The 12,381-nt window shown below is 43.7% G+C and overlaps 1 protein-coding gene across 3 annotated transcripts in view; it reads left to right on the top strand.

The window, feature by feature from the left end:
* Positions 1-12,381, top strand: part of gabrb1 (gamma-aminobutyric acid type A receptor subunit beta1) — a 699,552-nt gene that overhangs the window by 647,620 nt on the left and 39,551 nt on the right. For all 3 annotated transcript variants that reach the window (XM_070863097.1, XM_070863090.1, XM_070863081.1), the window contains exon 6: positions 4,004-4,141. In XM_070863097.1, coding sequence (XP_070719198.1) covers positions 4,004-4,141 — 138 coding nt within the window. The remainder of the gene's footprint in view (positions 1-4,003; positions 4,142-12,381) is intronic.

Raw genomic sequence — 12,381 nt, 5'->3', positions numbered from 1 at the left:
GGGTTGACGGTGGATAGGCAATGGCAGACATTTAAATATCACCTGGATGAACTACAATAATTGTACATCCCTGTGTGGCGAAAGAATAAAAAAGGAAAGGTGGCTCAACTGCGGCTAACAAGGGAAATTAAGGAAAGTGTTAAATCCAAGGAAGCGGCATATAAATTGGCCAGAAAAAGCAGCAAACCTGAGGACTGGGAGAAATTTAGAATTCAGCAGAGGAGGATTAAGGGTTTAATTAGGAGGGAGAAAATAGGAGTATGAGAGTAAGCTTGCAGGGAACATAAAAACTGACTGCAAAAGCTTCTACAGATAGGTGAAGAGAAAAAGATTAGAGAAGACTAATGTAGGTCCCTTGCAGTCAGAATCAGGGGAATTCATAATTGGGAACAAGGAAATGGCAGACAAATTGATCAAATACTTTGGTTCTGTCTTCACTAAGGAAGACACAAATAACCTCCCGAAAATACTAGGGGACCGAGGGTCTAGCAAGAAGGGGGGAATTGAGGGAAATCCTTATTAGTCAGGAAATAGTGTTAGGGAAATTGAAGAGACTGAAGGCCAATAAATCCCCAGGGCCTGATAGTCTGCATCCCAGAGTACTTAAGGAAGTGGCCCTAGAAATAGTAGATGCATTGGTGATCATTTTCCAGCAGCATAGGTGGTGGGGAAAATGCTGGAATCAATTATTAAAGATGAAATAGCAGCGCATTTGGAAAGCAATCGGTCCAAGTCAGCATGGATTTATGAAAGGGAAATCATGCTTGACAAATCTTCTAGAATTTTTTGCGGATGTAACTAGTAGAGTGGAAAACGGAGAACCAGTGGATGTGGTGTATTTGGACTTTCAAAAGGCTTTTGACAAGGTCCCACACAAGAGATTAGTGTGCAAAATTAAGGCACCCCACTAGTCACTGCCTGCCATTCTGAAAAGGATCCGTTTATTCCCACTCTTTGCTTCCTGTCTGCCAACCAGTTCTCTATCCCCGTCAATACATTCCCCCACATTCTTGCTATTGAGGGAGTGCAGCGAAGGTTCACCAGACTGATTCCCGGGATGGCAGGACTGACATATGAAGAAAGACTGGATCGACTAGGCTTATATTCACTGGAATTTAGAAGGAGAGGGGATCTCCTAGAAATATATAAAATTCTGATGGGATTGGACAGGTTAGATGCAGGAAGAATGTTCCCGATGGGGAAGTCCAGAACCAGGGGTCACAGACTTAGGATAAGGGATATGCCATTTAGGACTGAGATGAGGAGAAACTTCTTCACTCAGAGAATTGTGAACCTGTGAAATTCTCTACCACAGAAAGTTGTTGAGGCCAGTATGTTAGATATATTCAAAAGATAGTTAGATGTGGTCCTTACGGCTAAAGGGATCAAGGGGTATGGAGAGAAAGCATGAATGGGGTACTGAAGTTGCATGATCAGCCATGATCATATTGAATGGTGGTGTAGGCTCAAAGGGCCGAATGGCCTACTCCTGCACTTATTTTCTATGTTTCTATGTTTCTTGCGACATTGGGTCCCAGTCCTGGGCACCATGTCACTCGCTGACACTATTTCAGCAACTTCCCACCAGAGCCTTCGAAATGTCTGGGGCTGTGGCCTCCTTCCAGTCTCCGTCCTCAGTAATTCTCGATGCCTCTCCAGGACATCAAGCAGTGCATCGACGACGGCATTGGAGAAGCTGTGAGCGCGCTGGCGAGCTGCTGCTGCAGTAGCCATCTTCACCCTGTGAATGAGTGCGCAGGAAGGGAAGATGCGCACGAGGCGGTGCCGCACCCAATCACCGCCTCTATTGAATCCAGGTGGTGGCAGTAGGTCTGTGGTGCAGTTACAAATGATGATTGCCGCCTGGATGTTGCCGACTCACTTGCTACAATTCTCTGTGAGAAATAAAGGGCCTCTGCAGACACACTAGCTAATCGCACTTACCACCGTTTACCACTTCCAGAGTAAAGTGCAATGCTTGATTTAACACTGCAATCCCCTCTTCAGGCAAAAAAACTGAATTTCGGAGTTGGTGGCGGCAACTACCGCCTGGCAGTAAAATTTCCAATCAGACGGTGACAACACCTCAAAAACGGTGGGACTGAATTTCGACCCTCAAATCCCCAAGCACAAGTCAGGGAAAACTCTACTCTACTGTATGCCAGCCTGAAGCTGATAATGTGGGTTTTCTCAAGGAAAGACACATAGTTTGGTTTGACAATACTGACACAGAGGTAACCACAGTTCTCTGTGAAAAACAGAGCACACCTGCCGACACACTGGCTAATTGCAATTTCGGTGTTCAAGAAATCACATCATAAGGATTTCTGCTAAGACTTTTCAACACAAGTTGTTGCAAAACCAATGGTGGAATAGAAAGGCAGAAAAAATTCAATTATTTACTGATCATAGACAACTGCCCCAACGCTCTGAAGGAAGTTTACTAATGCGGAAGTAGCATTGATATAAAAGCAAAATACTGTAGATGCTGGAAATCTGAACTAAAAACAGAAAATGCTGGTAATACTCAGCAGGCCAGGCAGCATCGGTGTGAGAGAAACAGAGTTAATGTTTCAGGTTGATGATCTTTCATCAGAATTGGAAAAAGTTAGAGATGTAACAGGTTTTACGCAAGTCCAGGCACAGAGAAAGGGGGAGGGGAAGAAAGAACAAAAGGGATGGTCACAAAGTTCAGTCAAAACCAATGGCATTCCCACTGCAACAAACATCACAGCAAATACAGAGGCCAAAATTGCCCGCTGCCTAAAACAGGGCGCACCGACCATTTTTTAAGCGCTCTGTCGATTCCAGCAAGTTACAGAACTTTGGTTTTTGTTTCCGGGCGGAGCGGTGTTGGTCTCAGGAGAGGGACAGAAATGCAGGCAGGTCGGAGAGGCCATCATTAGCGGGGCGGAAGTGGGAGCAGGTCAGAACGGCCGATGCTCCAAGTCATCAGCGCCGTGCTGATGATGTCAGCGTCCCTCCCCTTCAATTAAAGGGGAAGACCGCTGTGAACTCTGCAACCACTTTAGTGGCAAACACTAAGCTACCCAAGAGGGGGTGCCAGGCTTTCTGTTGGTGGCCCGGCCGAACCCGTGGGCATAATTGTCGGCCCAACCTGGCAGTCAGCCAAAATTATAAAATAAAATGGAGTTGCCGGTAGCATGACTTCCCCTTTAAGGGTGGCCATGCTGCCCAGCCACAAGAAGAGTATCGGCAAAGAAAACTGTTGGGGGCACCGACCGGCGGCAGCGTCGCTTCCACAGGGCAATACCACGCGACGGGTGGAAAGGGGGTGCCGCCGGTTGGCAAGGGGTCGGCGCGTGCCCGATGCAGCAGGACCGCGGGTGGAGTGGAAACCCGTTCCCACCACTTCCAGCCCGGTCGGCCCATCCAGTCTGTAAGGCCTTCCCGTTCCATTCCTGCCTCTTATGGAGCGAGGCAATTTCTGCCCCACAGAGTGTTGGCTGCAGGAGGGTGAGTCATCAAGGCTGGTAAACCTTTATTAAATCCAAAGGTTCAATAGGCTACAGTCCAGTAACATCCTTCCATCAATCGTCACAATATGGTATTTAGCTTTGTGTATTCCCAGAAGTGTCACTATGCTATAAATTATTTTGGGTCATGACGGAATGAATTCCATTTTCATTCACTCAGATCAAAGTAGGAAGTGCCTTCTGCTGGTTACTTCAAGGTCTGCACAGACAAGATGTTGATAAGAATGCTTGTAATTTCACTAACCACAGTTTGAGCTGGAAGGCTGCTAGTGATAGCACAGGGATCCTTTAAATACCCCCATTCATTGGAAATGTTTCACTTCTTGATGAAATATGAAGCAAGACTGCAATACTGTAGGTATTTTTCATTTCACTGTTACTGTGATATGTTTGAAAAGTGAGGTCTTCATTTATCAAAGCATTGACCAAGCACTTGAGTAATCTTTCCACTGTCCTGGAGGAGTTTTGATTTCTTACCGATAGTTATTCTTCCCTTTATTTTCTAGATGGGTACACAACAGATGATATTGAATTTCAGTGGACAGGCGGTAACTATGCAGTCACAGGAGTAGAAAAGATTGAACTGCCACAGTTTTCCATTGTCGAATACAAGCTCGTTTCAAAGAGAGCAGTTTTTGCCACAGGTAAGCAATTCGATGGGAAATAGAGGCTATATCATTTATATCGCTGAGCTCCATGTGTTCATTCATGATAGTGAAAGACATAGAGGGACAGAAATTGGTATGCATTTTGCCCATTATTCCAGCTTAAAACTGATACAAACATACCAGTTTAGCAGTGGGACGGCCTGCACCCAATCTGCATAGGTGTTGGTTCCTCTGCCAAATTCATGGGGACCATTTTTTAGGTATCCCTAGTGGACCTAAAGCAGGCATTAGTCTCCTTGAATATGTAAATCAGAGGTCTAATTCCTGTTAACGAAGTCTTTGAGACATTAGTCCATGCTGAGAAGGTGTCGGGACTCGAGCCTGCCCCGCTCAGGATTCTTCAGTGGCTGTCAACAAAAAGTATGTGTTGGATATTTTTTTTTTAAATACTTCTGTGAAGCGAGGAGCAGCAGCAGTGCTTCCCTGCCCGACACCCCAGTCCTCATTGCTCGCCCTCTGCCTCTTGGAGCTTACCTGAGGGTCACTGTTGGTGGCCCAAAATTCATTTTTCTCGTGGGGCAAGATTCCTGTGGATGCACAACAGGCAGCTCTAGGTGAGGCCCAAGGCCCAATGTCAGCACACTGAAAACAAGTCCATTTCATTTCTACCCAAGAACTTTCAAGTAACATAGGCCTTAGTGAGTTGTAAGACTTTCTACATAAATAAAAGATGCTTAAATACATTGACAATAGCCATGTCCAGTCAGATTTAGCAAAAAAAACATCTTGGGCTAGACTTTCCCTAAAGCCCCTAAACGTCCGATCGCCGCCCAGAAAAACTGCTAACGTTCTGCAATTAACGGTGGCCAAAATTTCCATAATTAAGGTAAAAAATATCGCCCGGCGAGAAAATGGATCTTGCACCAAGATTCTCAGTGGTTTCTCGGGGGAGGTGAAACGGGCGGTTCTGACCGGAATGGACGGTAAGTGCTAAAATTTAGTCCGAGGCTGCGGTTGGCCGAGGAAGGAGGGAAAACTCAAAAAATATTTTTTCAGTTAAACAAAAATAAAAAGTTATAAAACATTCTCAATACACTTTTTAACGTAATCGCCATTTTAGAATTTTAAAAATAATTTTAAAAAACCTTTAACTTACCTTTCTCTGCAGGGTACTCACCTACCGCCCTGTCTGGCAGCTTTTCGTGGGCGGTTTCATAGAAACATAGAAACATAGAAAATAGGTGCAGGAGCAGGCCATTCAGCCCTTCTAGCCTGCACCGCCATTCAATGAGTTCATGGCTGAACATTCAACTTCAGTACCCACTTCCTGCTTTCTCACCATACCCCTTGATTCCCCGAGTAGTAAGGACTTCATCTAACTCCCTTTTGAATATATTTAGTGAATTGGCCTCAACTACTTCCTGTGGTAGAGAATTCCACAGGTTCACCACTCTCTGGGTGAAGAAGTTTCTCCGCATCTCGGTCCTAAATGGCTTACCCCTTATCCTTAGACTGTGACCCCCTGGTTCTGGACTTCCCCAACATTGGGAACATTCTTCCTGCATCCAACCTGTCCAAACCCGTCAGAATTTTAAACGTTTCTATGAGGTCCCCTCTCACTCTTCTGAACTCCAGTGAATACAAGCCCAGTTGATCCAGTCTTTCTTGATAGGTCAGTCCCACCATCCCGGGAATCAGTCTGGTGAATCTTCGCTGCACTCCCTCAATAGCAAGAATGTCCTTCCTCAAGTTAGGAGACCAAAACTGTACACAATACTCCAGGTGTGGCCTCACCAAGGCCCTGTACAACTGTAGCAACACCTCCCTGCCCCTGTACTCAAATCCCCTCGCTATGAAGGCCAACATGCCATTTGCTTTCTTAACCGCCTGCTGTACCTGCATGCCAACCTTCAATAACTGATGTACCATGACACCCAGGTCTCGTTGCACCTCCCCTTTTCCTAATCTGTCACCATTCAGATAATAGTCTGTCTCTCTGTTTTTACCACCAAAGTGGATAACCTCACATTTATCCACATTATACTTCATCTGCCACGCATTTGCCCACTCACCTAACCTATCCAAGTCACTCTGTAGCCTCATAGCATCCTCCTCGCAGCTCACACTGCCACCCAACTTAGTGTCATCCGCAAATTTGGAGATACTACATTTAATCCCCTCGTCTAAATCATTAATGTACAATGTAAACAGCTGGGGCCCCAGCACAGAACCCTGCGGTACCCCACTAGTCACTGCCTGCCATTCCGAAAAGTACCCATTTACTCCTACTCTTTGCTTCCTGTCTGACAACCAGTTCTCAATCCACGTCAGCACACTACCCCCAATCCCATGTGCTTTAACTTTGCACATTAATCTCCTGTGTGGGACCTTGTCGAAAGCCTTCTGAAAGTCCAAATATACCACATCAACTGGTACTCCTTTGTCCACTTTATTGGAAACATCCTCAAAAAATTCCAGAAGATTTGTCAAGCATGATCTCCCTTTCACAAATCCATGCTGACTTGGACCTATCATGTCACCATTTTCCAAATGCGCTGCTATGACATCCTTAATAATTGATTCCATCATTTTACCCACTACTGAGGTCAGGCTGACCGGTCTATAATTCCCTGCTTTCTCTCTCCCTCCTTTTTTAAAAAGTGGGGTTACATTGGCTACCCTCCACTCGATAGGAACTGATCCAGAGTCAATGGAATGTTGGAAAATGACTGTCAATGCATCCGCTATTTCCAAGGCCACCTCCTTAAGTACTCTGGGATGCAGTCCATCAGGCCCTGGGGATTTATCGGCCTTCAATCCCATCAATTTCCCCAACACAACACTAATAAAGATTTCCCTCAGTTCCTCCTCCTTAATAGACCCTCTGACCACTTTTATATCCGGAAGGTTGTTTGTGTCCTCCTTAGTGAATACTGAACCAAAGTACTTGTTCAATTGGTCTGCCATTTCTTTGTTCCCCGTTATGACTTCCCCTGATTCTGACTGCAGAGGACCTACGTTTGCCTTTACTAACCTTTTTCTCTTTACATACCTATAGAAACTTTTGCAATCCGCCTTAATGTTCCCTGCAAGCTTCTTCTCGTACTCCATTTTCCCTGCCCTAATCAAACCCTTTGTCCTCCTCTGCTGAGTTCTAAATTTCTCCCAGTCCCCAGGTTCGCTGCTATTTCTGGCCAATTTGTATGCCATTTCCTTGGCTTTAATACTATCCCTGATTTCCCTAGATAGCCACGGTTGAGCCACCTTCCCTTTTTTATTTTTACGCCAGACAGGAATGTACAATTGTTGTAATTCATCCATGCGGTCTCTAAATGTCTGCCATTGCCCATCCACAGTCAACCCCTTAAGTATCATTAGCCAATCTATCTTAGCCAATTCATGCCTCATACCTTCAAAGTTACCCTTCTTTAAGTTCTGGACCATGGTCTCTGAATTAACTGTTTCATTCTCCATCCTAATGCAGAATTCCACCATATTATGGTCACTCTTCCCCAAGGGGCCTCCCACAATGAGATTGCTAATTAATCCTCTCTCATTACACAACACCCAGTCTAAGATGGCCTCCCCCCTAGTTGGTTCCTCGACATATTGGTCTAGAAAACCATCCCTTATGCATTCCAGGAAATCCTCCTCCACCGTATTGCTTCCAGTTTGGCTAGCCCAATCTATGTGCATATTAAAGTCACCCATTATAACTGCTGCACCTTTATTGCATGCACTCCTAATTTCCTGTTTGATGCCCTCCCCAACATCACTACTACTGTTTGGAGGTCTGTACACAACTCCCACTAACGATTTTTGCCCTTTGGTGTTCTGCAGCTCTACCCATATAGATTCCACATCATCCAAGCTAATGTCTTTCCTAACTATTGCATTAATCTCCTCTTTAACCAGCAATGCTACCCCACCTCCTTTTCCTTTTATTCTATCCTTCCTGAATGTTGAATACCCCTGGATGTTGAGTTCCCAGTCCTGATCATCCTGGAGCCACCTCTCCGTAATCCAAATCACATCATATTTGTTAACATCTATTTGCACAGTTAATTCATCCACCTTATTGCGGATACTCCTTGCATTAAGACACAAAGCCTTCAGGCTTGCTTTTTTAACACCCTTTGTCCTTCTAGAATTTTGCTGTACAGTGGCCCTTTTTGTTCTTTGCCTTGGGTTTCTCTGCCCTCCACTTTTCCTCATCTCCTTTCTGTCTTTTGCTTTTGCCTCATTTTTGTCTCCCTCTGTCTCCCTGTATAGGTTCCCATCCCCCTGCAATATTAGTTTAACTCCTCCCCAACAGCACTAGCAAACACTCCCCCTAGGACATTGGTTCCGGACCTGCCCAGGTGCAGACCGTCCGGTTTGTACTGGTCCCACCTCCCCCAAAACTGGTTCCAATGCCCCAAGAATTTGAATCCCTCCCTGCTGCACCACTGCTCAAGCCATGTATTCATCTGCGCTATCCTGCGATTCCTACTCTGACTATCACGTGGCACTGGTAGCAATCCCGAGATTACTACTTTCCTCGGCGGTTTTGATGGGTCCTCCGGTTAGACCCTGGCGGTTTTCTCGGTGGTGCACATGGCTGGTTGCTACCCAGCAGTTTTTTCAAAATGTGTGCGGAACTCTTTAAAAAATAAAGAGGAAACTTTCGCCGGTCGGTTTTTCATCAAAAAACAGCTGTAACGGCGAGAAAACTACCGAAAATGAAGGCGAAAGTCTAAAGCTTATAACTAATGTTGGCCAGAAATCCATCTGACCATTATTCTCAAATCTCAATAAGATGAACTCATTACAAGAGAAATTACTTTACTGATCCCAATGAAAGCATGATTGTATTGTACAGCTGTACATTTGCGCACTGAGTTTCATTACAGCTTTAAGTTGTTCTTGGAATCTGAGGTAGTAATTTTTGTATGTGACTTTTTGTCTTAGATTTTCACCCTTATAAATGATTGGTCTTTTGGTCAGTGCTCATTAGCATTCATTGTCAATAGACATGTCCATCCTATGTAAATAATTTTTCCTCCCTGTTTGAACTTTGGCCTTGTGAGAAGAATACAGCTGCTAAATATAGACTCTTTTCAGTGCATTTAGATGATCCATCTACAAAACCTCTAGGTACATAAACCTTGGCAAATCAATGTGATAGTAGAAAATATATGAAGAGGCAGATTTGTCTGTTATTGCACTTGGGTGTAAAAGGTCATCTGGCATTGAGGAAAATCAGGCAGGCTCTGTTCTTGGCGTCCAATCCTCCACGCCCAATCTTCCTCAGTTCACTGTGCCCAACTGATCTTTTTATCCCCGCACACAATAAGAGGAAGATCAGCTCCAAAATCTCGGCACATCTTCAGGAAAGTATTTGATAATCTTACTGGGACATAATTCAAGGCTGTTCATTAGATTTAGACATAACTAGAATAATCTGTCATCCTCTTGTTTCCTTTCAAAAATAAATTGTGCATGTCTCTCTCAAAAAAAAATCAAAATAATTTCGGCAATTTGGATTGACAGAGAAAAGAGCACACCTGATGTTTTTTCCCCAAAGAAGGAAAATTGCGGCGGGGGGGTGGGAAATCTTCTTTCTTTTGGATAATAGTAGGTCTTGCTGTTCTAATCCTTGCCATGTACATAAGATTTTTGCACAAGTGTAAAATCAATAATCCACATACACATATCAACAACCCAACCTCAACTGGCAAAATAGAAGGAAAGTCAGTTTGCACCAGTGCAAGCAATATTCGCATAGGTCAAGAGGAGACTGAGGACTTATAATGTAGATGACATTAAACAAGAGTTATTACTACCACCTTGATTATCTGTCATTATGGCTGGGGGGTCCCATCAAATAATGGAGAAATGTGGCAAATCACGAATCCCTCTTTGTGTGGCCTTTTATGGTGAAGTTATATTTAAATTACCCGATGAACTTCGGGCACATGTTGTTCCATTTTAAAAATGATGGTAAAATATTGCTGACAGCCTAACTTGACCTAGATCCAAATCCCTGATTCCCACTTCTTTCCTGACACAAAGCTAATTAACATATTTGTAGGAATAGTGAATTCCACAAGGTAGCATCCAGATAAATACTACTAATCCCGCTGGATCTACAACCCAAAGTTTGTTTAAAGTCAATTAAAAACAATATTGCATTAGTTGGTTCATACAAATCAAAACCACAACTCCCACAAAAATTCTTGTGGATAACCAATCGTAGGAATAATGGGACCACAAATGTTTGAGGTTTCATTACAGCATAATGTGAACGGGTAGACAATGCATGATTTACAGTAATTATATAGACTGTAGAAATAGCAAAAAGACCTACCTCAGATTGATGGAGCTAGCATAGTCATATTACGTTCATTTAAAAACCTAACCATGAAAAATTCTCAGAATCTTTTACTAAAGCGATAATGGGGTAAAAATTGGTTGTGGTTATGACAGGGAATGCCCCATCCAGGATGCCTGAAGCTCACCCCAAATTGAGCCTTGAGCTTCATTGAAGTAATTTGGGCAAGCTTCCAGCACTTGTCCCACCTCCAAATGCAGTTAGCCCATTATAAGGGTTTTCAATTTCAGGCTGCTTCCTCACTGACAGTGGCCCTAAGGTAAGTCCTGGGAGGAGCATGGAAGGACAACAGGAGGAGGGGGCAATCTTGGGCCATAAGCTGCACTCCTAATTGTCCTGGCTCCACAGGAACATTAAAAAAATATTTCTGTTTTTGGTGGCGGCTGTTCCTTAATAAAGAAGCCTGAGTGACCAATTTAGTGCAGAGGTCCTGAAACAGATGTTAGATGGGAAAGTAAGTTTTCAGGAGAACATAAATAGCCTGCAAAGGGATATAGACTGGTTAAGTGAGCGGGCAATAAAGTGGAGATGGAGTATAATGTAGGGAAATGTGAGGTTATTCACTTTGGTAGGAAGAATAGAAAAGCAGAATATTTTTTACATGGTAAGAAACGATTAAATGTTGGTGTCCAGAGAGATTTAGGTGTCCTTGTACAGAAAATACAGAGAGTTAGCATGCAGGTACAGCAAGCAATTAGGAAGACAAATGGCATGTTGGCCTTTATTGCAATGGGCTTGGAGTCCAAGAGTAAGGAAGTATTGTTACAATTGTACAGGGCTTTGGTGAGACTGCACCTGGAGTACTGTGCACAGTTTTGGTCTGCTTATCCGAGGTAGGACATACTTGCTTTTGAGGCGGTTAATTGAAGGTTCACTAGATTGATTCCTGGGTTGTCCTATGAGGAGAGATTGAGTAGATTGGGCCTATACTCTCAGGAGTTCAGAAGAATAAGAGGTGATCTCATTGAAACGTATATGATTCTGAGGAGGACTGACAGGGTAAGTGCTGAGAGAATGTTTTCTCTGGCTGCAAAGTCTAGAATTCAGGGGCATAGTCTCAGGATTAGGGGTCGGCCATTTAAGGCAGAGATGAGGAGGAATTTCTTCACTCAGAGGTTTGTGAATTCTCTTCATCAAAGGGCATTGAGTATATTCAACGTTAAGATAGATAGATCTTTGGACTCTAGGGGATTCAAGGGATAATGGGGATCGGGGTGGGAAAGTGGAGTTGAGGTCAAAGATCAGCCATGATCTTATTGGATGGCGGAGCAAGCCCGAGGAGCCATTTGCCTACTCCTGCTGCTAATTCTTATGTTCTTATGTTCTTAGGCCCCTCATTTACTTATGTAAAATAAGTCTCTGTTTCAAGTGAGCTCCATGGGCACCCAGGCAGCTGCCTATGCCAAAATGGTGGCCCCAGTACCCCTTCCGCTGAGAGAGCACAGGACGTTGTTTCCCACAATCCGTTTTACACCCATAAAATGGGCTCAATGAGGTCCAATTTCTACCTGGATATCTGTTTTTATGATTCTGGTTTTCATTTTTTTAAATATATTTGATTTAATGCTACAAGTAGACAGGAGGAAAAGAGGCATGCAGATACATTGAAAGAGCTTTATTAGACATTAATTCATTATTATAACTCACGGCCAATCAACCAGAGCATGTTATTTTGCTTCATTCAATGTACAAACAGCATAGCTGGTCTGCATTACTCATGTCATTTCCTGAATGTTTTACACGCTTATTATTTGAGATGTTGTTGGGATCATCTTTTGATCACCAGAATAATACCAGTGCTAAATGCGTTAAGTTGTGAGAACAGTTTGCATAGAATAGGTTTGTATTCTGTTGAATATAAAACTTTACGGGATGATCTAATTGAGGTGTTTAAGATGATCAA

This window comes from Pristiophorus japonicus, chromosome 2, assembly GCF_044704955.1.
Source record: "Pristiophorus japonicus isolate sPriJap1 chromosome 2, sPriJap1.hap1, whole genome shotgun sequence".
In the NCBI taxonomy this organism is placed as follows: domain Eukaryota; kingdom Metazoa; phylum Chordata; class Chondrichthyes; family Pristiophoridae; genus Pristiophorus; species Pristiophorus japonicus.
The sequence above is the reverse complement of the archived record's forward strand: the minus strand, read 5'-3'. Positions and strand labels throughout refer to the sequence as shown.